The 24,161-nt window shown below is 42.5% G+C and overlaps 3 protein-coding genes across 4 annotated transcripts; 1 reads left to right on the top strand and 2 right to left on the bottom strand.

Moving 5' to 3' along the window:
• Positions 1 to 277: 277 nt before the first annotated feature.
• On the bottom strand, positions 278 to 5,622 carry LOC139381550 (zinc finger protein 709-like). Of its 2 annotated transcripts, none has more exons than XM_071125183.1 (7): positions 5,448 to 5,622; positions 3,964 to 4,166; positions 3,744 to 3,845; positions 3,485 to 3,580; positions 3,250 to 3,360; positions 3,019 to 3,142; positions 278 to 2,923 (listed from the first exon to the last, which is right to left on the bottom strand). In XM_071125183.1, the coding sequence occupies exons 1-7, from the start codon at positions 5,473 to 5,475 to the stop codon at positions 471 to 473; spliced, it is 3,117 nt and encodes a 1,038-aa protein (XP_070981284.1). In that variant the 5' UTR covers positions 5,476 to 5,622; the 3' UTR covers positions 278 to 470. The 2 variants fall into 2 exon arrangements, with proteins under 2 accessions (XP_070981284.1, XP_070981285.1); XM_071125184.1 differs by lacking the exon at positions 5,448 to 5,622 and adding an exon at positions 4,920 to 5,130 and having other exon boundaries at positions 279 to 2,923.
• Positions 5,604 to 13,131, top strand: LOC139381549 (zinc finger protein 11-like). The gene is made up of 7 exons (XM_071125182.1): positions 5,604 to 6,222; positions 6,616 to 6,818; positions 6,934 to 7,035; positions 9,535 to 9,630; positions 9,758 to 9,868; positions 9,978 to 10,101; positions 10,232 to 13,131. The coding sequence occupies exons 1-7, from the start codon at positions 6,195 to 6,197 to the stop codon at positions 12,946 to 12,948; spliced, it is 3,381 nt and encodes a 1,126-aa protein (XP_070981283.1). The 5' UTR covers positions 5,604 to 6,194; the 3' UTR covers positions 12,949 to 13,131.
• Positions 13,132 to 13,164: 33 nt separating this feature from the next.
• LOC139381552 (ER lumen protein-retaining receptor 2-like) lies at positions 13,165 to 23,825 on the bottom strand. The gene is made up of 5 exons (XM_071125186.1): positions 23,522 to 23,825; positions 21,075 to 21,175; positions 16,306 to 16,464; positions 15,926 to 16,178; positions 13,165 to 14,523 (listed from the first exon to the last, which is right to left on the bottom strand). The coding sequence occupies exons 1-5, from the start codon at positions 23,610 to 23,612 to the stop codon at positions 14,489 to 14,491; spliced, it is 639 nt and encodes a 212-aa protein (XP_070981287.1). The 5' UTR covers positions 23,613 to 23,825; the 3' UTR covers positions 13,165 to 14,488.
• Positions 23,826 to 24,161: the final 336 nt, after the last annotated feature.

Raw genomic sequence — 24,161 nt, forward strand, 5'->3', positions numbered from 1 at the left:
AGTGGAACACATGAAAAATAAAGGAGCCACTCACTCTAGCTCAGACGCAAAAATGGAATGTCCAACGTTGACAGACAAGCTGTCTTCATCAGGGTATGACAAATACTGCGGGGTGACTCGTTTATAGTCTCAAAAGACACACACAGTTGTCTGTAATCATGGCCGGGTGTGGCCTGATATCATTGGTTAATTCTCATATATTAAAATAGACATTACATTTTTGCATCTGAGCTCCTAGTGTGTGGCTACACATACACAAAACCATACAACTCCAATGATGATGATGATATTATACTTTTATTAAAATTTCACTTATGGAAGAAAAGTATAACTGCAGTAATATGAAAAAGAAAATTTACAGATTGACCGTGTTAAATAATTTCCCAGTTTTTTGTTTGTCAGGCCACAATCTTATCAACTCTGTACACATCTTGTTATATTATGCAAAAAAAAAAAAGTAAATTTCAATACTATGATGTACATGATCGTTGATGTACATTCAACAACGTTTTACGTTCGAAAGCTTTTCCACAATCCAGGCACTTATAAGGCTTCTCGTTTGAGTGTGTAGACATGTGTCTCTTCAGGGAGTCATGGTAGTTAAAGCGTTTGTCACAGAGGGAACATGAATACGGCTTTTCCCCTGTATGAGTCCTGTAGTGCGTAGTGAGAAAATTGGCTTGAACAAAGCCCTTTCCACAGACGTTGCACTTGAACGGCCGTTCTCCAGTGTGGTATCTCATGTGTATCTTCAGTTCAGCTCTCGACCTGAAAGCCTTATCACAATTCTTATGATTGCATTTAAAAGGCCTCTCCCCCGTGTGAATCAGATCATGCCTTTTCAACGAATCTGCACAAACAAACTGCTTACCACAGTACGTACACGGGTAACGCACCCCACCGTGCTGAGTCTTCTCGTGGTTCGCACGGGAATTACTAAGCCTGAACGGTTTCCCACAATGGCGGCACGGGAAGCGATACTCTGTGGATTTTTCACCATGACTATTCTGCATGTGTTGTTTCAGGTCAATGTTGGTATAAAAGGCCTTGCCACACTCCCAGCAGAGACAAGGCCTGTCGTCAGAGTGCCTTTTTTCGTGTTCGACTAGGTCATAATTGTAGATGAACCTTTTTGGACACTGGGAGCACTGTAAGGGGAGGTTCCCAGTATGAACCATCTCGTGTTTGATGAGGGAATGGAACTTCTTGTAGCTTTTTGGACAGTGGGTGCAGACGAACGGCCCGCTGAACTTATGGACATCCAGATAGTGCGTTCTGAGGTTTGTGAGCATGAAGCTCTCCTCACACATGCTGCACTGAACAGGCCGGTGCCAGAGCTTGTGTCTGGTTAAAGTTTGTAAGTCAGGCAATACCTTTCTGCATCCTGCGCAGTAGAGCGGGCCGTGGATAAGTTTGTGTTTCCTTAGTTTTGATTGGATAGTGAATGTCTTTTCACATTTGTCACATTCAAAACGTATGTCGAAGCTGTCAAGCTCAGCAGCGTCAACTGTCTGAACCTTGCAATAACGTCTGAGATGGGCCCTCAAACCTCCGCTGTGTATGAACTTCATCCCACACTGAGGATGAGGGCAGGAGAAAGGGCGCTCGCCTGAGTGAGTTCTCATGTGATACTCAAAGGCGCCAGCAGTCACGCTTTTACCACAAATACGGCAAATATGTTTTTGGAAAGTTTTTCGGTCAGGCTTCTTTGTTGTGCTGCAACACTTGGGTCTTTTGGTCTGGCTGGGTTTTGGGTCGTAAGACGGGTCCTGGTGTGTACTGCTGGTGAAGGACGAGTCACTGTCCTCAGGTGTTGCCTCAAGAGGAAGACCACTGGACGGCTCTGTGTCCCCTCCTTCAGGTGACGGTTTCTGGACTGTTTCCGCTTCTCCGAGAGAATAGTGGCGATTCTCTGAGTGAATCTTCATGTGGGTACTTAAGTATCCAATGCGATGCACAATCTTGCCGCACACTTTGCACGTTCTACGGTCTATGGAGGATTGTGCAAATTCTGTCTCACACGTAGTAAACAGAGCACTACTGCCCTCTCCAGAACAAACCTCCTCTTTTTGCCCAGTTCCAAACAGACATGACTTTCTGTGAGTTTGCAAATTGTACAAGTGCTTGAAAGTCTTCTGACAATTGCGACATTGATAGGTGCGACCGTTGTTATGGGTTTGCATGTGCTTTTTCATGTCTGAAAAGCGGGATAAGACACGGCCACACACTGTGCATGTATTGGGGTTTTGGGGTGTTTTAACTCTTTTGCAGACACTGCGTTTCTCTTCTGAAAATTCAGTTTTGGTTTGTTTCCGTTCTCCTGCTAGCAAGTTCTTCATCTTACACCCCCTGTTTTTTCTCACTGGTCTTAAGGGCAATGTTAGGTTAGTGGTATTAATCCTTTGTATCTCCACTGAGGGCTTGTGAAGCATGGACGTTATGATCCTATCAGACAGGTCTATGCTTTTCATTTGTGCAGGGCTAGGTTCTCTGTGTTTCTTTCCATGAGGCATGCCACTGGCATCACTTCTCTCTCTTTTGTGCCTTTTGAGCTTATTCTTGACTAAAGGCTCCATCGTCCCATCTTCCCCTAAAACTGTCACAGTTTCATACACTGGTTCCACCGCTTCAGTCTCTGGGTCAGCAAACTCTGCATTATCATCCTCCTCATTTTCCTTTCTCTCACATTCCACGCTCTCCTCTCTTTCTACTACATCCATACTTGTCCCCGGTTCCATCTCTGTGTACTCTGTCAGTGTTGCAGAGTCCACCTCCAACTCTTTGGTGAATGTATCCATGAAGACATTCAAGGATGATACTGGTGTTTCTGACTCTGTCTGTTCTGTTGCAATCACCACCCTTTCTACAGGAGGGAGACAGAGAGCTGAGAGAATGCAGTCCCCGTCGGTAGAAGACAGAGTATCTAGAAAAGGATAGTATGGTTAAATAAAGAATAAATGTTAATGTCCCCAACTGAAAAAATATCTAACATCTACATGAGTCCTGAAAGATGCCTACCATTGTTGTCTAGCAGGCTGAGGTCTCTGTGGTACTGAAGCAGGGTTTTCAACTCTTGAGGGTGAGACACAGACTCGACACATTCCTCCAGAACAGAGGGAACATTGCTGAGCAGCGAGGAAGCCTGACAATGACAAATACAGAGTTAGAAGGAATATAGGTAGAATTCCCACAGTGCCTAAATGTCAAGTCCATGGTTCCTCTATGATCTTAGTTCATTTCTACTAGTACCTGTTGGAAACTTGATACGGGAAGTAGCTTCTCAAGCCTCGAAAGAAATTGCCATACGAGTTTCTGGATAGCTTCGTCATAACTGGGACCAAATTCTACAGGAAAAACATCCTAAAACAGTGTAAAGAAATATGAGCTATGAAAACCTCTCAGAAGAGATTATTTAAATTGTTGAAATACACAGCAGTCATGAGGAAATGACCCATGGCTATTCCATACCCACATACTGACTGACCTGGAAGAAATGTTCTCTCTCATCAGGGTCTTTTAGAAGGGTTTGAACCAGCCCCAGGAAGTTGGATTCAGATAATCCTACCTCTGCATCAGTCGCCTGAAACACAGAATATAATCATGTTGCCTTCATTAGGACATCTAGATGATATCTTGTCATTTAGGCTGCATATGTTTTTGCCAAAATGCATCAATGTCTTATCAGAAATCTCTAAGACTGACTGGTTTAGAAATTAGCTAAGTCTCTGCCCTAAAGAGCTCACCTGTGTCCCCCAGAGAGGTGTGAGGGTCTGTATCCTGTCCAGATGTGGCTGAATGGTCTGGAGGTCTGTGATCGGCTTGGAGGAACACAACTCCAGGACCAGCTGAAACCAGAGCAAACCAGTCAGGAGACATAGTGGGTACAATAATACTAAATACGATCATCTCATCTTTCCAATGGTTTGATTAACACTACACCCCCCCCCCCCCCCCCTTTCTCACCCGTGCTCGAAGACCCAGAATAAGTTGGGCCCTCTGACTGTGATTCAGAAGCTCTGGAACCATCTCTGTGACCATGGTAACAAACTCCTCCAGCATCCCATAATCCATCACTTGTCTCTGCTGGACCGTTTGCCAGATGGCTGCTGAGACCAGCCGCAGAGGTGGAACCATGAGGCGCAGAGAGGGGAGAGGAAGAGGGGGACCTGAAAACAGAGAATTTGGTTGACGAGGACAGCAATGCCAGTTTTGTTACAACTGATTCCGTTCAGATGACGCCACCCCATTGTTTCCTATGTGAAGTCTCAGTTGCACATTTCAAGATCAAGTAGTGTCGTTTTAGCTCTTCACCATCTTGCTTCATGGAGCAGTTTTTGGAAACATTGCATGATCTTTTTGAGCTACTCTAGGAAGCATCCTAAACAGTAGAACAAAGTTTAACATTTCCAAAATGTAGTATACTTTATAATGCCCGGATGTCATACTAATTTCAGCTTTGACAACAGCTTATCAATTAGATATGGGGGCACTAACCACCACCTTTTTTTTGCCCGGATGTGATACAGCCTGGATTTTTACCAGGGACTGTAGTGACACCTCTTGCACTGAGATGCAGTGCCTTAGACAGCTGCGCCACTCAGGAGCCATTTATTTTACTTTTATTTTGTAGGCCTAAATCATAATCATATTGCAGGGCATTGCTCTCTTTTTCTGACAAGAATTGAGTATTCCCACTCCACAATAAATATTAGGCTATTTATTCGTTGCTCATTCAATTGCCAACTCAATTACCATGCTCAAACGTAAATAGACCGGTAGTCTATGACAATATGGGTAGGCTACAGTATTGCTGTGAAATAGGAGCGCAACATAGTAACCTATTTAATCTCCGAGTCTCTACCAAGGCAGGATATAATACATGATTGTGTTTCTAATAAACAAAATATTAAACAATTCACCTTTTGCATAGACATGTGGGCTGTAGGCAGCAAGTAGACAAAAAGCTTAATTAGCAAGAAACCGAAGTATACCTTTAAATCCCCAAAAAGCAGGCTACTTCTAGAATCTCCATTTACTCCAGAATGTAGTAAAACATTTAGGCACGGGGTGTTAAATCAGTCCCCTTCTTTCTGGAAACAACAGCCTGCATTACCGAGGTTGGCCTTGAACTTCGTGGCATTAATGAGAAGGGGCAGTCGTTCTACGCTGCGATGAACAATGTAAAAATTGATGGTGGTGGCTAAGCTAATACATGACTAGCTAGCTTGAGTTCTTTGGTAAAGCTACATATGGCTAAAATAAATGCAATTCGACCCGGGCAGTTCGCAGGTTTAGCAAAGAGAAAATGACGAACTTCACTGGCTAGCGTTAAATAATCGGGTAAAAGAGAAAAGGACGTGAACTTCACTGGCTAACGTTAGCTAAGTTAGATAGCTAGCTTCTCTGTAGCGTTACTAGTTTGGATCACAAATTCTACTGCATTTTACCATTTTTTCCTGAAATGTGTCCGCTCATCGTGTGGTATTCGCTCCAGTCACATCTATACTCAAAAACTGTGGTGTTGCTTTATGGTTAATCAAATTAATTTCCGGTCTTAAAGTTCGTGAACGTGAGGCGCCAAAGATTTGCCTCGGGAAGCGCTCATTGACGGAGAGGAAGAGGCGAAGCGAGAGCGTTTACTCCGCCCAAAAATCTGTCCACGAAAATAGAACCACGAAGTGAGGATTTTATGTATGGAGGTCAATCAGAGTATTGAATTTGGTCAACAATAACATTTAATTTGCTACGTGCGTCTTATTTGATCGAATATTAGTTTCGTAAAGGTTAGGTTGTTACGAATCGGAATATTTCCATTGTTGAGTGGTTGCTCAACTATCTTGTCAATATAATATAACATCTTTGTCATTGCGCTATTAACGGAAGCGCTTGTCGGCAGTCCCGCTCTAAAATTATTCCGTATGGAATTGATCGCACTGCTCAAAAGTTCTGCGCAGCGAGTTATTTTTTTGTTTTGCTCTAGCGCTTGTGCGGAACCATTGCAATGTCAATATAGCTTCCACACGGATGTAAAATAGGTACCATTAACGACCATTGAGCCACCATCTTTGATTGAGTTACAAAAGATAACGTAACGACCTAAAAAAAAATTGTGCAAACTTACGAGTAAGCGTGGCTATTATTAACATCATTTTCACACCTACCGTTTTCGGATGTAACGGCAAGGAACACTCAATATGGAAAGACGCATCCATGGGGGGAAAGGTAAAACAGGACTTTTAGCTAAAAAGGTAGCTAGACAGTGGATATAAAGAAATCAGTATAGCAGCTACATGACGAGCTAGCTAGCAAAGTGGCTAACTTCCTGAAACCGAATGTTGAAGAACATAAACAAAAAACATATTTATCACAGTCAGTTGCAACTGCATTACTTGCTGTTTGGGGTTGTCGGCTGGGTATCTGTATAGCACTTTGTGACAACTGCTTATGTAATAAGGCCTTTATAAAATACATTTGATTCATGACCTGATAGTTGCTCATCGTTCTCACATCTTTTAGTGTTTTATAGTTTGTTCATCCTGCTAGAGTTTGATGTAATGTGCAATAATAGGTACATACATTGATTTGTGAACGACTAAGTCAACTTCTGTGTTTCAGGTCCCCCTCTTCCTCTCCCCTCTCTGCGCCTCATGGTCCCACCACTGCGGCTGGTCTCTGCAGCCATCTGGCAAACAATCCAGCAGAGACACGTGATGGATTATGGGATGCTGGAGGAATTTGTTACCATGGTCACAGAGATGGTTCCAGAGCTTCTGAACCTCAGACAGAGGGCCCAACTTATTCTGGGTCTTCGTGCAAGGGTGAGAAGAAGAGACAGAACTAGTGCTCATCAATATGTGGGGAACAATGTCATATGATAATATTTAGTCATCTTTGTCTCAAATGAGTCTCCTGACATGTTTGCTCTGGTTTCAGCTGGTCCTAGAGTTGTGTCGCTCCAAGCCGATCACAGACCTCCAGACCATTCAGCCACACCTAGACAGGATACAGACCCTCACACCTCTCTGGGGGACACAGGTGAGCTCCTTAGGGCAGATACTCAGCTATTGTTTAAATCAGTCAGTCATAGGCATATTTTTTGTTAAGACATTGATTAGGGATGCACGATATATTGGTGAGCATATTGGAATCGGACGATATTAGCCAAAAATGCCAACATCGGTATTGACCCGATGTCTAGTTTAACGCCGATGTTAAAAACCGATGTCAAAGCTACCGTGCATACCTATATAACTTAGGTACGTGACATAATAACGGCACGTAAAATTTTGCTTAACACAGCATTCCTAACCTAGCCCACACAATGTCTGCTATGTGGATCGAGCAGGCAACAAGTCGAGCAGTCATTTGAAAGAGTAAGAACATTTCAGAGAGACAACTCAAAGACGAAATCTATTAAAGCCAAGATAATGGAATTCATTGCCCTTGACAATCAACTGTTCTCTGTCGTTGGTCATGTTGGCTTAAGCCGACTGGTTGAGCACCAGTACACACTACCAAGTGCGCTATTTTTCAGATGTTGCCCTACCAGAGTTACGCAGTATAAGCTTCAGTGATATTCGCTTCACGACATGCATACTATGGAACACGTTTGGGTCTTTGCGTGTCAACAAAGATACAGTAGCACTGTCAAAGCTGTACAAAGCGGTCTGCAAACAAGCAAACACCAGCCACAAACGATGTGTTTACAATACCGCGTGGGTAATAAAGCATCATTTGTTCGACCGCAACTTCTGGGGTAGTTAGCTTTAGCTTGGTACCTAGCTAGCATCAATACAACCAGCCTGTAAACAATGACCAGTATAAACTGCAGTTTTAGGAATCCTTGTGAGTAAGTATTAGCCTATTGAAATTGAACTTCAGTTCATGAAAATAAATAGCTAGCCAGCTACTTCATCAGCTGATGTAAGAAGGGCTTTATAAATACATTTTATTGATTAACCCTGTTGCCCAAAGCTAATGTTATAAGCAGCCAGCTAGCTTCATCTGGCTAGTGAGGCTCAACCGGACTGTGTTGTGAAGCTAGCCACAATAAGAATTAGGCACAATAGTGGAATTTGCGGTTTGCCTTCAAAATAAAAGTATGTCATTGACAGTGATGTAAATGAATACAAATAGTGGAATTATGCTAGTTTTATTTTGAAGGCTAACCGAAATGTCCACTATTGTGGCTAATCCATATTGTGGCTAGCTTCACATAGATGGGGCGGCAGGGTAGCCTAGTGGTTAGAGCGTTGGACTCGTAACCGGTAGGTTGCAAGTTCAAACCCCCGAGCTGACAAATCTGTCGTTCTGCCCCTGAACAGGCAGTTAACCCACTGTTCCTAGGACGTCATTGAAAATAAGAATTTGTTCTTAACTGACTTGCCTAGTTAAATAAAGGGAAAATAAAATAGATGGGCACGTAAAATGTTGCTTAACACAGCATTCCTAACCTAGCCCACACAATGTCTGCTATGTGGATCGAGCAGGCAACAAGTCGAAAGAGTAAGAACATTTTCAGAGAGACAACTCAAAGACGAAATCTATTAAAGCCTTTTTAATATTAAAGCCTTTAATCAAATAAGAACTGTCTTATAAATTATTTTAGATGACACCTATATAGTTAGCAAGCTAACTGTAGCTACTGAAACAGATTGTTGTTTTGCTTTGTTTTTGGGGAAGAACATTGTTTGCATCCATGAGCTAGATAGGTTTTTTTGTGCGTGAGACAACTTTACCAGCATCATAGCATACTTATCGATGGATCGTTGTGACATATGAAATACGAGGGATAGTGTAATCAACGTGTAAAAATTAATGAACGCATATTCATGTCCTGGTTGTGACCAACCAGGACCTGAATATGATATGCGTTCATTAATTTTTACAAGCTTATTTGACGTGTATCTTTCTTGACACGCAAAGACTCAAACGGCATTCATAGAAATCCTGGTTGAGAATGAAACAACTGAACAAATGAACAACGAAACAGAACAGCAAGTAAGTGAAAGAAATATGTTTTGATTATGTTTTACTGGTAATGGGGACATACGTAAATGCCAACAAAATAACGTTTTGGTCAGTGTGGTGTGTGTGTAACCTTTATTTAACTAGGCAAGTCAGTTAAGAAGAAATTCTTATTTACACTGATTGCCCGGATGACACTGGGCCAATTGTGCACCGCACTATGGGACTCACAATCACGACCGGATGTGATACAACCTGGATTCGAACCAGGGACTGTTGTTACGCCTCTTATACTGGCATGCAGTGCCTTAGACCGCTGCGTCCATGTGTGTGTGTTAACTATTTAACTGTACTAGAATGCTTAAAAGGCCGCTAAAATTAAAATATTGGTTATTGGTATCGAATCTTTTTTGTCAAGGAAAATATTGGATATCGGTTTCAGCCAAAAATGTCATATCGGTGCATCACTAACAATGATATGTTATGGCAAAAACATATGCAGCCTAAATGACAAGATATCATCTAGATGTCCTAATGAAGGCAACATGATTATATTCTGTGTTTCAGGCGACTGATGCAGAGGTAGGATTATCTGAATCCAACTTCCTGGGGCTGGTTCAAACCCTTCTAAAAGACCCTGATGAGAGAGAACATTTCTTCCAGGTCAGTCAGTATGTGGGTATGGAATAGCCATGGGTCATTTCCACATCACTGCTGTGTATTTCAACAATTTAAATATTAATTTCTTTTGAGAGGTTTTCATAGCTCATATTTCATTACTCTGTTTTAGGATGTTTTTCCTGTAGAATTTGGTCCCAGTTATGACGCAGCCATACAGAATCTCATGTGGCAATTTCTTTCGAGACTTGAGAAGCTACTTCCCATGTCAAACTTCCAACAGGTACTAGAAGAAATAAACTAAAATCATATAGAGGAACCATGGGCTTGGCACTTAGGCTTTGTGGGAATTCTACCTATGTTCTTTCTAACTCTGTACCCTCATCTGTCAGGCTTCCTCGCTGCTCGGCGATGTTCCCTCTGTTCTGGAGGAATGTGTTGAGTCCGTGTCTCACCCTCAGCAGCTGAAAACCCTACTTCAGTACCACAGAGACCTTGGCCCGCTGGACAACCATGGTAGGCATCTCACAGAACCCATAATTTTCATGCTTTATATGATGGGTTCGTTTTGACACACCCAATGGCAAATTACATCTATTGAGCATTACTGGGTTGAGTTTTGGTTCCCTTTTTCGTTCTTTCACAGACCATCCATCTTCCACCGATGGGGACTGCATTCTCTCAGCTCTCTGTCTTCCTCCCGTGGAACGTGTGGTGATTGCAACAGAGGTGGAGAAAGAAGGAAAAAGTATGGATGTGAAAGAAAGAGAAGAGGGGATGGATAGCAGGTCAGGGGAATGTGAGAAAACCAAAAGATCCTCTGTTAGTGAGGAGGCGGCAGAGGATGCTGACCAAGTGAGAGAGAGAGATCCGGAGTATGAAACAGTGATGGTTATAGGGGAAGATGGGATAGAGAAGCCTTTCAAACTTCTCAAAAAGGACCCCCAAAAGAAAGAGGAAACCCATGATCAAAAATGCAGAACCACAGTCAAACCTGGACAAAAGATAAGCATAGGCGTGTCTAAAGTAATCATGTCCTCCATGATACAAAAGCCCTCGGTGGACCTACAAGGGGTTGTTATCGCTAACGTAACACAGACCCCCAAATCCAGTCCAAAGGTTGGAAGAGCCAAAAGGTCCCTGGAGCGTAGGACATGCAAGGTGTGTGGTAAGGTCGTCCAGCGTCCTGCAGTCTTGAGGAAACACATGGTGACTCACACTGGTGACTGGCCCTATCAATGTCCCACCTGTAAGAAGATTTACAAGACCTTGGGAAGCTTCCAGGAACATACTGAAAAATGTGTCTTTCCTATTGAGGAAACGCCTGAGGAAAGTGAGCCGTCCATATCAGTAATGCAATACAAGGGTCTGATGTTGAAGAAAATTTTACCGCGTCCACCAGGACAAAAAGTAGCCCAAAATGAAAAAAAACAAAAACGCATTGTCTGCAAGACATGTCCTGTTTGTGGGAAGACTTTAGCCACAAGCTCGAGCATGAAGCGGCATCAGATTATCCACACCGAGCCCAAAAAGTGCAGAGTGTGCGAACAGGTCTTCCCTAACCCTTCCGAACTGAAGATCCACATGGAGTCCCATCCGAAGAAAGGCATCCATCAATGTAGTAACTGTGAGAGGACTTTCAAGCACGATTACAGTGTGAAGGCTCATGAAGAGGCTTGTCTGTTTCTGAGTCGTCAACAAGGGGAGCTTGGAGAGTGCAGTGGTCTTCCAGCTACGGGGCAAACAGACCCAGGGCCATCGGGCAGTACACACCAGCAGAGCGTGACATGTGAAGCAGAAATCCTACAACTCTCTGCCACTCTGAGCAAACAGAATTCTGCCTTCACTTACATGCATTCCGTGGAGGGGTCATCCGCAAGGGCCAAAAGGTCCCTGGAGCGTAGAACATGCAAGGTGTGTGGTAAGGTCGTTCAGCGTCCTGCAGTCTTGAGGAAACACATGGTGACTCACACTGGTGACTGGCCCTATCGATGTCCCACCTGTAAGAAGATTTACAAGACCTTGAGAAGCTTCCAGAAACATATTGAAAGATGTGTCTTTCCTATTGAGGAAACGCCTAAGGACAGTGAGTCGTCCTCCACCAATGCAACCGAATCTTCTTCCCCGGAACCCAGCGCACCTATGGGATCATCCAAACGCTGTGCAAGGTGTCCTATTTGCCATAAATTTATATTGGGATACCTGCGATATCACATTCTATCTCACTCAGATGAGCGCCCACATGCTTGCCCTCGTTGTGGGTCGAAGTACAAGTTTGACTTTGTGTTGAGGAGGCACATGAGACTGTTCTGCAAGGTGAAGAAGGGTGAACCTGTTGAATTAGGGGAAAAGAAAGTCCATAAGTGTAATGAATGTGGTAAGGAATTCGGGCTAAAATCCACACTGACGGCACACAAGCGCATCCACAACCCGCTCCGCTGTGCCTATTGCCGAAGGATGTTCCCAGACCAAGAAACACTTGCAATACACAAGGTAGAGCACAAACCGGTTCAATGCACCATGTGTGAGAAGAGCTTTAATGTGATAAGGTACCTCTCTAGACACTACGTCGATGACCATCAGTTCAGTGGTCCGTTCCGCTGCACCTACTGTGAGAGAAGCTATGCTGATTTAGCAGCTCTCATCAGACACCAGAGGATTCACACTGGCGGGGAGCCCCCATACAAGTGCGCCCACTGTCCAAAGAAGTTCCATTTTGAAACTGCTCTTGTGACACACCAGAGAAATCACACGGGAGAGAAACCATGCCTTTGCTGGGAGTGTGGTAAGACCTTCCAATCCAAGGGGATTCTGAAATCTCACATGAATCGTGTTCACACTCCTCAGGTGAAACGCATCCCTTGTTCCCAGTGTAACAAAGTTTTCAGGGACAAAGGTCAAATGAAAATGCATGAGAATGTTTACCACAAAGGGGTGCGTTACCCGTGTTCCTACTGTGGTAAGGGATTCTACAGCCCTGCCCCATTGGCAAGACACGTGCTGATTCACACAGGGGAGAATCCTTATTCCTGCACATATAAGGAGTGTACAAGGGTTTTCAAATCCGCATCTGAACTGAGGATACACATGAGATACCATACTGGAGAGCGGCCATTCAAGTGCAAGGACTGTGGGAAGGGTTTTGTTCAAGCCCATTATCTCACCATACACCGACGAAGTCATACCGGGGAGAAGCCTTATCCATGTCTCACCTGTGACAAGTCCTTCGGCACCTCCCATCAGTTGAGCAGACACATGAAGACTCACACGGGAGAGAAGCCCTACCAATGTATGGATTGCGGGAAAGCTTTCAATCGTAGAGATCGTTTGCGGACTCATCAAGACAAATGCCACCCAGCTTAGTCAATGTTCTATAAATGCTTGTGTTATCCAACTGTAAATTAACTGCAATTTATGTAGCTTATTATGTAGCCAGTAGCAAATAATACTGCCTGAATTGAACATGCATAATGTTGCATTTCATTTTTTTACTATGGCTGTAGTGATTAACTAATTTCTGCAATTAATAAAGTACAGTCATCTCAACACCTCACTTCTCATTCAGTCAAGTCAGGAAGCCAGAGTCAAATGTTTCCCGTAAAATCTTTATTTGTGATGGCAACATCATGCAAAAGAAAGCTCGGGAAAAAATCAAATCCTAACCAATTGGAATGATCTGCATGTGAAGACAACATCAAGGCAGATGTCTTTAAAATAAGGTAGTCATTCTGGTTCCAATTTAACAATGCCCGTAGAATCAGGTTTGTCACAGATCAACAGCTAGATCTCTAAAGTGAGCTCAACAATATGCACATCATGTAGACAATTCTATGGACATTATCTTTTTTTGAAAGGAAAGATACACAAAATATATCTGAATAGAACATGAATGGCTTCAGGAGCTGATTTCTGCCTTGGTAGCCTACAGCATATTGCCATTGAATGAACTCATTTCAGAAGAGCCATTTTGAAATGACAGAATATGATAAATATAGATAGCCCATTGTAAGAAAATGTTGACGTAAATGTGAATTGAAAGCCATTTACAGCAATGCAGATGCGGCAGTTACTGTATCAGTGAAAACATTTGGGGCGCTGAGTGAGACCTCATATCCACTGAAAATGTACAGTTAATTCAAATAGCAGGTGACAGTTACTGGTAAATTCCAACTTAAAAAAAAAAAGCCAGTTTGGGGAAATATTAAGTATTGACTAGGACATGAACAGTTTTAACTGCCATCTTTATACAGGAATGTACACTGGGTCAGAAAGACAAAACAAAGGTTTTCCAGCCAAGGGATACAACGCCTCCATTACACTTCCGCTCCATTGGGATTCAGGAAAAAAATACTATATACATTTGAGATAAACGGTTTTAGTTAATATCCCACCCCAAGAAGTTGGCTCCAATGTTTTACAGTGCCAAATCAAAGGCAATTTGTTTTCACCTCTTTTGCTAACGTGTCAAATCAGAGTACACTTATGTAGAAAAATTCTTCCTTTTTTCTTCCTTTATACAGTGATTAAAAAAAGGCTCGATGCATCAAACAGAAAGCTGCAGGATGGCCTCTTCAGGTTGATTCTAGGGTGTATTCAGCGAGGTGAAGCGTTCAAAGCGTTGCAGATAGAAATATAATGAATTGAGCTGACAACTATTATCTAGCTCTACATAATCATCTGTTCTACACAGTACATTTCTTTCTGAGAGCCCTTACGTTTGCACCCCCCTGAACAGGCCCATGGGTGTCGCTGATAGTGGTCAGGAGACAGGACAAACTGTAAAAGTCTCGCTCTCTGTCTCACGCATCTTACACTGGTGGGGGGAGTAGAGGGGGTGGGATGGAGGCAACGGTTTCCTTTGTCGCGCCATCCATGAGTCTGCCAAATTGATGATCTTTGGCACTTATGCTGGAAGACTCAGCTTCTTTCCTTTCAGTACTGAAACAGAGGAGAGATGTTTAGGTTCAACACTCCTGTTCAACCGATGCTCAGCACATTTTCTTCACATCTAACAGATACCAGAGGCTCCTGGTGAGTGCTGAAAGTGACAAGCCAATCATATATACTGGACTTTAAGACCCTAGGCTTCCACATTGAGAGTAGGAGTAAAGTACCTGGTTAGTTAGCCAACGTATACAAATGCTGAACCATTATAGCTCCCACTTAATATAGAACGGGGTAAGATGAGACACTAGACTCAGAAGTCAAAGTTCATGCTAGCTTATTCACGCTGCACGGCCTCATTAAGTCACCATTGCACGATACACCCAGACCCATTTTCTTACATTTAGCTGTGTGTCAAAACCAGTACCCCATAGAATACTTAATGCCTCATTCACATTACATCTGAGCAGTCTGTAGAGATGTGCCAGATGTCATTCATTTAAATGGGGACTGTATGCAACAGTGTTGTATCACTGCGCACCCTGCAGTTGAAGGCTCTGTTGTGAAACGGATGGGTATACTTTTACATTTTTCCAAACTTTGCATTGTCATCAAGTGTGCTTCAGCGCAGCCAGAGTCCGTGTACAAGTACAGTGAGATGACTTTCTAGCAAGCTCTAAACCCAACAATGCAGTACTCAATATCAATGTAGTGCTAAAAATAACATAGAACAAAAACAAATGAGAAATAAAATAAAAACAAGCTAAATACAGGTGAACAAGATGTGATTTTCAGCAATGGTTTTATGGGATAGCTAGTGGCTTATAAACAATTAACCATTCCTATAAGTGAGTAATATTTTAATAGTATTGTTAAATACACATTGACCGCTAAGCCAATTATACTATGTGACTTGCCTCCCATTTGAGTTTGTTTTTATTTCTAATTATTAGGTGCAGGTCGCTAGCTACAATATCTTATGCATAGCCTAGCTTTTAGCTACCATTAGCTAGCTGCTCTGTAAACTAGTTTAACTTGGTAGAACATTTGAGAAACAAGTTTAGGAAAAATTAAAATAAATGTTTTATTATCACCTGAAACAATATGTTTCTCCTGTCTAGAATGAAAGTCATTTAGCAATTTTCCAAAATAAATGTGATCTCTGACTTGAGACTCTCCTCAATCTTGTGTTGTGTCATCTTCATGCAATTTGGTTCCATTACTGGATGGAGAAGCATAGGGTTTCTATGCTCGCCGTCCAGTAGCGGAACCAGATTGCATGAAGATGTCATACGGCATAATGAAATAAGTCACGATGTGAATGGGGCATTACTCTAAGCACTCTTTGTAACAGTTTCGGCGACTGTAAGAGAAGTGAGTAAAAGGACACTACAGCGTCACACTTGGCACCAAAGGAAGGAAAGGAAATAAGTTGGAAGACTGCAACTCGACTCACCTTTCGTTACGTACAGATAGAAGAAGTCGCAATAGAGGATTGTCTGAACAACACCGGCCACGATAGCGATCATGTCGAAGAACCCCTCCAAATAGAAGCGCCAGATCCAGTTGATGAGGTACAGGGCCCGGTACAGGCCCAGGAAGAACAGGTAGTGGGTAGTGATAGTCTCTGCCTCGCCAGTCTTACTGATCATGAAGAGCTGTGGCAAGATGGCCACCGACTCCAAGTAGATGGAGAATGTCCACAGGATCTGGAGGGAGAGAAGATAGGGAGAGAGAGCGGTGGAGTGTGTGGCTCTAAATCAGTTGCTGTATAAGACACTGATGCAGTATGCACTCATCATAACGAGACGTACGTGTGTGTGTGTGTGGACTTACCTCGAGAGGAGAGAAGTCGTGGTTGACAAGGAAAGCCAGCCCTCCCACGGGAACGACCAGGAACTCCACTCTGAAGGTGTCATGGTTACCGTCGTAGGTGGCCTTGAACTTAGTGTAGATCAGGTACACGGTGGCATACGCACAGCCAATGTAAATGACCTGAAACATAACACAATCCACTAGTCAAGGGTGAGGATACATACAGCACACTGATCAGATGATCCTTTCACTATAACTTGGAAGGCGAGTGTTTACATCCAAATTACTTTAACCCAAGGGTCTCCAACAGGTAGATTAGCTCGCAGCTCACCTGAGTGGCTCGCCAATCAATTCTAAAAGTACATACATTTAAAGTGTTCCGTTGCAAATCTCCCAGGTACTATCCAATCAAAGCCACATTGACATTATCCCACCTCTAGTTATCCACTATTGCCTCAAAAAGCCAAATGTAACATCTGCTAATAAATGTTCAGCAATATTGCCCCCCCCCCGTCTGTTTGGTGTGCGCGTGTCTATCTAGACAGTTAGCGATGCTAATGATAACCATCTTGTGGGTAGACCGAATGGGTTTCACAAAAAAAACTCTAATCTCATTGAAATGTTAACTGCAAAGTAGGCTTACCTGACAGCACTATATTGATACAATCATTGGGTGGCCAGTGTTTTGCAAACTGCCATGACGTGCTACAGCAGTAGGCCAACAGCAGAAAATTGCTAGACCTACACATTCCTCTTGCTAGATGAGCAATTAAAGGGGAATTACACCAACAACAACACATCTAAATCAGACCTCAATAATGGTCTTCTGATGAGATTTAAATATTTTCATGGACTCAGAACATACAATTATTCATAGCGAAACAATGAAAACGTAATATTGAGTACCAAAATAAAAACAGGAAACAGAATTTGGGAAAATACTAAACATTTTAGATTATTTAGCAGGTATATTGACAGAAAACATACATTGTACATCACAGATCCAGGGAAGAGTTGCAGGGTAGAGAAGAATGTGCCAATTTGAAAGCTATTAAAAAAATGTAAGTAAACTTTATAGCTTGCAAAAGGTTAAACACACACACACATATATACACTAGAAAAGGTTGCAGACCCGAGTTAACCAGTCTTCAGAAAGTACTCATACCCATTGACTTATTCCTCAGTGTTTTATATCCTGAAAATGTATTAAATTAGACACACAATAACCCCATAATGACAAAGTGAAAATGTTTAGAAATGTTAGCAACTTAATTGAAAATGAAATGCATAAACATCCAATTTACTTAAGAATTCACACCTAGTCAATACTTTGTAGAAGCACTTTTGGCAGCAATTACAGCTTTGAGTTGTCTTTGGTACTGTATGTCTATCAGCTTTGCACATCTGGATTTGGGGATTTTCTCCCATTCTTCCTTGTAGATTTTCTCAAGCTCTTTTAAGTTGGATGGGGAGCTGCGGTGAACAGCAATCTTCAAGTTCTTCCACAGATTTTCAATAGGATTCACGTCTGGGATTTCCCTGTACTTGTACCCTAGTCTCCGCCACTGAAAAGCATCCCCATAGCATGATGCTGCCACCATGCTTCACGGTAGGGATGGTGTTAGAAGTGTGATGAGCTGTGCCTGGTTCTCCAGACATAGCACTTGCATTCAGGCCAAACATTTATATTTTTGTCTCAGACCAGAGAATATTTTGTCTTTCATGCTGACCACAGCACTTGCGTTACAAAAAAACATTACACATACATGTTATTCAATCATTTTATCCACACTGCTCACTTGTGTCTACATGGCCAGGCGCTAAAATAGCTGAAAGTCCCACCCCCTCATTGGTTTTTAGGAGCATATACCCACATGGGTGATTGAACGATTAACTGAGTTCCACACTCCAGTTGGTGATGATGCATTTTAAAGTCGGTTGCCAACCGCCATATAAAGTTCAAAGAAGAGATTACTAGAAACTAACTCGGTTTACCTTTAATTGTAGGAGTAGAGGACATTGTGCATTTCAGGTAAAATTACAACTCAATGGTTATATCCCAGGACAAATCAGCTAGCTGAATTGCCATGAATATTAATATGCTTTTCAACCAGTCCCCAAATTAATATAATTGGTTCGGAGTTTGTTTTGATATTTCAACCAGCGTGTCCTGATCGCATCTGGACAAAATCAACATGTGCGCGATGACGCACGCGGTCTAGTCAGCATGTCTTTCACCTGCCTTTTTGCAAACTCCAGGTGTACTGTTATGTGCCTTTTTCTTAGGGGTCGCTTCCATCTGGCCACTCTCTCAAGGCCCAGATTGGTTGAGGTGCTGTAGAGACTGTAGTCCTTCTAGCAGGTTCTCCCATCTCAGCCAAGGAACTATGTAGTTCTGTCAGAGTGGTCATTGGGTTCTTGGTCACCTCCCTGACCAAGGTCCTTCATGCCAGGTACTCAGTTTGGTTGGACAGCCAGCTCTAGGCAGTCTGGGTAGTTCATGTTTTTTTCCATTTCCCAATGGAGACCACTGTGGAAATTGTTTTATACCCTTCCCCAGATATACAGTAGGAAGAAAAAGTATGTGAACCCTTTAGAATTACCTGGAGTTCTGCATAAATTGGTAATAAAATGTTATGACCTTCATCTAAGTCACAACAATAGACACAGTCTGCTTAAACTAATAACAAACTATACTGTTTCATGGCTTTCTTGAACACACCGTGTAAACATTCACAGTGCAGGGTTGGAAAAGTATGTGAACCCTTGGATTTAATAACTGGTTGACCCTCCTTTGGCAGCAATAACCTCAACCAAACAATTTCTGTAGTTGTGGATCAGACCTGCACAACAGTCAGGAGGAATTTTGGACCATTCCGCTTTAGAAAACTGTATCAGTTCAGCAATATTCTTGGAATGTCTGGTGTGAACTGCTCTTTTAAGGTCATGCCACAGCATCTCAATCGATTTGAGGTCAGGACTATGACTGGGCCACTCCAGAAGGCGTATTTTCTTCTGTTGAAGCTATTCTGTCGTTGATTTACTTCTGTGTTTTTGGTTGTCCTGTGGACATTCTCCTGCAAAATGTCTTGATAAACTTGGGAATTAATTTTTCCATCAATGATAGCAAGCTGTCCAGGCCCTGAGGCAGCAAAGCAGCTTAAACCATGATGCTCCCTCCACCATACTTTACAGTTGGGATGAGGTGTTGATGTTGGTGTGCTGGGCCTTTTCTCCACAGTGTTGTGTGTTCCTTCCAAACAACTCAACTGTAGTTTCATCTGTCCACAGAATATTTTGCCAGTAGCTCTGTGGAACATCCAGGTGCTCTTTTGAGAACTTCAGACGTGCAGTAATGTTGTTTTTTTTGACAGCAGTGGCTTCTTCCGTGGTGTCCTCCCACAAACACCATTCTTGTTTAGTGTTTTATGTATTGTAGACTCGTCAACAGAGATGTTAGCATGTTCCAGACATTTCTGTAAGTCTTTAGCTGACACTCTATGATTCTTCTTAACCTCATTGCGCATTCTGCACTGTGCTCTTGCAGTCATCTTTGCAGGACGGCAACTCCTAGGGAGAGTAGCAACAGTGCCGAACTTTCTCCATTTATAGACTATTTGTATTACTGTGGACTGATGAACATCAAGGCTTTTAGAGATACTTTTGGAACCCTTTCCAGCTTTATGCAAGGCAACAATTCTTAATCTTAGGTCTTCTGTGATCTCTTTTGATCGAGGCCTGGTTCACATCAGGCAATGCTTCGAGCAAACTCAAATTTGAGTGTTTTTCTTTAATGGGGCACGGCAGCTCTAACCAAAACCTCCAATCTCGTCTCATTGGACTCCAGGTTAGCGGACTCCTGACTCCAATTAGCTTTTGGAGAAGTCATTAGCCTAGGTGTTAACATACGTTTTCCAACCAACACTGAATGTTAAAATTATGTACTCAATATAGACAAGAAAAATACAATCATGTGTGTGTTATTAGTTTAAGCACACTGTCTATTGTTCTGACATAAGATGAAGAACAGATTTAGTCAAATTTACGCCGAAATCCAGGTAATTCCAAATGGTTCACATACTTTCTTGCCACTGTATGCATCATCACAATTTCATCTTGCAGATCTATGGACTGTTCCTTCAACTTCATGGTATAGTTTCTGCTCTGACATGCACTGTCAACTGTGTTTCTTTCAAAATCACATCCCAAAAAATGTAATTGGCCACAGGTGGACCCCAATCAAGTTGTGACAGGAAGATCAAAGAAAATTGGATGCACATGAGCTCAATTTGGAGTGTCATAGCAAATGGATGTCAATACTTATGTAAATGAGATTTCTGTATTTCATTTTAAATACATTTGCAAACATGTTTTCACTGTCATGCGGTATTGTGTGTAGAGAACATTTTATGCATTTTGAATTCAGGCTGTAACAAAATGTTGAATAAATGAAGGGTTTTGAATACTTTGAAGGCACTTGACATCTTACTAAAAGCAACCTCAGATAGATGAGAAAAGTTAGCAAATTATCTGCTTGTTGGGTTTTAAAATGTACTAACTAGCGGTATCCATAGTTAGAGGTATACGTTTTGGACATACCCACTCACATACACCAATGAACCTTGGATATTCAAGGGTGTGTCAACTTATCAGTACTTCAATATTGACTCGTGAATAGATCGCTCTACTACAGAGCACGGCCCACCCGTGTGTTGGTGCACAAAGAGCTGTAAGAGGATGAGCCTGCCACCCTCATGGAGGTGAGGGGGTCTATGGTGTTGGTGTCTCACCTTCATGGTGGTGTTGTAGAGGGAGATGAAGGAGGTGAGCAGGTCCAGGTAGCGCGTGGTGAACACCAAGGCGAACAGGATCTGACTCTTCCCTGAGATACCTGTCAGAGAGACAACCAACCAACGGGTGTATGAGACGTCAAATGTTGCTCTTCTCTACCAAACTCACAACAGTCCCCCAAGAGTGTATCTCAAAAGCCTTAAGAAATTCCTCTTCTTGTCCTTCATCTGAAATTGTTGTGCAATCCTTCCTCCAGGGAGGAACAGGGACTGTGGTGGCCTCTTGATAGGAATCCAAACCTGGCAAGCTAATTTTATCCCATTTCACAGGCTAACCCAGTTAGACCCTGCACCAGGCTTCTGTCTTCTCTAGCATGACCAGATAGGACACCTACACCACCCGATGTCACAGGAAGGCCATAAAGATCATCAAGGACAACAACCACCCGAGCCACTGCCTGTTCACCCCGCTATCATCCAGAAGGCGAGGTCAGTACAGGTGCATCAAAGCTGGGACCGAGAGACTGAAAAACAGCTTCTATCTCAAGGCCATCAGACTGTTAAACAGCCACCACTAACATTGAGTGGCTGCTGCCAACACACTGACTCAACTCCAGCCACTTTAATAATGGGAATTGATGTAAAATATATCACTAGCCACTTTAAACAATGCTACTTAATATAATGTTTACATACCCTACATTATTCATCTCATATGTCTACGTATATACTGTACTCTATATCATCTACTGCATCTTTATGTAATACATGTATCACTAGCCACTTTAAACTATGCCACTTTGTTTACATACTCATCTCATATGTATATACTGTACTCGATACCATCTACTGCATCTTGCATATGCCGTTCTGTACCATCACTCATTCACATATCTTTATGTACATATTCTTTATCCCTTTACACTTGTGTGAATATGGTAGTAGTTTTGGAATTGTTAGGTTAGATTACTCGTTGGTTATTACTGCATTGTCGGAACTAGAAGCACAAGCATTTCGCTACACTCGCATTAACATCTGCTAACCATGTGTATGTGACAAATAAAATTTGATTTGATAGTGATGACAGTGATAAGAACTTAGACTTCCAAGGCGTTTTATTACAGGCAATCTAAACAGGCATAGACTCACAGCTGCCCCTCAGAAGGCCTGCCTGCAAACACTCAAGTGGCAACCTGTCCCCTCACACCCACTTGTAGTCAACCTCCCAATACATTAATAACGCCGCTAGTCTAGAGTATACTAAAGAATGTATTCAACTTCAGTGGTTTGGTTATGTTCCTAATGACAGGCACAGTACCTGAGCATAAACAGATTTTTGCCTGACTGGAATTGGTGTCACAAATCCAAACTCTTGTGGGCCACCTGCCAACTGAAGTTGTTGATACATGACAGGTGTCAGTGACTCCTCAGATAATGCATCCTAAACCTGACCTTCAACCCCAAACTAGTTCACACAACAGACTATGCAAGAAACCTTGTATTCCCAGCGGACATTGGAATTGAATTAATTAAATGTTGTATAAGGTAAAGTCAATATTCTGCTCTAGCTGTGCATTAGTTTAAGCACACTGTCTATTGTTCTGACATTATCCGCGTTTAAGTAAAAGCGCTGCTGCCACGTCACAGGTCAGGCCAGGGTAGCATCGGCGTTCAAATCAACTGGGAACTCAGAAGAATATCATGTCGTCAGTGACGATTCAGGTCGGAAAGTCTAAACACTAGAAAGAGGCGTAAGTTTTCCAGTTGGATGGCTGGTCATAACGATTTTTCCCCAATCTGAGATCGTTTGTTTCCGAGCTCCCAGTTCCTATACTACAACAGGGATAATTGCATTTATTTTTGTTTTACCGTTCTTTAACTAGCCAGTCAGTTAAGAAATAATTATTATTAGTGGGTTAACTGCCTTGTACAGGGGCAGAACGAAATGTGTACCTTTTCAGCTCGGGGGATTCGATCTAGCAACCTTTCGGTTACTGGCCCAACGCTCTAACCACTAGGCTACCTGATGCATGACATATCACACAGGGAAACGGGTTAATAGTGGCGCATTCGCCCGCTGCACTGATGGGTGCCCCCAAACTGACATGCGCAAATCTGTTGCCTGACATGGCAGCTAACTGGTCAGTAAATGAATGGGATACTCAACTAGTTGATGTTGGTGTCTTGTTAATTAGCTGTACAAGCGAACTAACGATAACCAACCAAAAGTGTCATGATCACTGGGATTTAGGTGATTTAATTTGGCTAGGTGTATTTCGGCCTTTCCCAACATTATTAACAAGGCCGTGCTAGCATCAATCTGGTTTGCTATAAAGCCGCAAGCGCTAACGTCGTTACCGAGCTAAGGAAACGTTGCTAGCTGGAATGAAGATGTCAATCGGAGATGTGTGCAGGCTGCAAATACTCCAAATGGGAATCTTACTCACCGGCACAGGACCTGGTTTTCCATATTTTTAGAAGTAGAATAATGATGGCTGCTAAATGGGAAAGATCGCCGGTGAGTCTGAAAATGTTCATGATTCTGCTGGGTATTGAAAGCGGCTTTGCCTTCGCTAGCACGAACTTATGCCCGTCAAAACAAATTCGACCTTCTAGCCCCCGTTACTGACGGGTTTAAAACCTTACAAGAGGTTCTGTCAGGCACCTAAATTGACGTTTTCATCGGTCTGAACGGGAAAATGTCGAGTAATGCGCGACGTGGCCAAAGATATCGGCGCCCAAATGCAAGTCGGGAAAAACTTGACGTTCGCTGAATGGGACACGCCCGTGGGAGGGGCACGTCCGTGATCACAGAAATTGAATTTCTATTCATTATTTTTAACTAGTCTATTTATTAAAAAACGGACTAATCCACAGACCGAACTGAAAATTTGACATTGGATTGAACAACTACATTGGAGAGTATATTCAAATAAGCTTAAATAGACTTAAGTCACTCAAATGCACATCATACATTACACTGGCATCCAAGACATCGTTCATGCAAATTACATCCTTTCTGATAATACTGCACATACGTCATCTCAAACGTCCACTGCACTTTAAACATAAAAAAGTGAACTACTA

This window comes from Oncorhynchus clarkii, chromosome 23 (genome assembly GCF_045791955.1).
Source record: "Oncorhynchus clarkii lewisi isolate Uvic-CL-2024 chromosome 23, UVic_Ocla_1.0, whole genome shotgun sequence".
Lineage (NCBI taxonomy): Eukaryota > Metazoa > Chordata > Actinopteri > Salmoniformes > Salmonidae > Oncorhynchus > Oncorhynchus clarkii.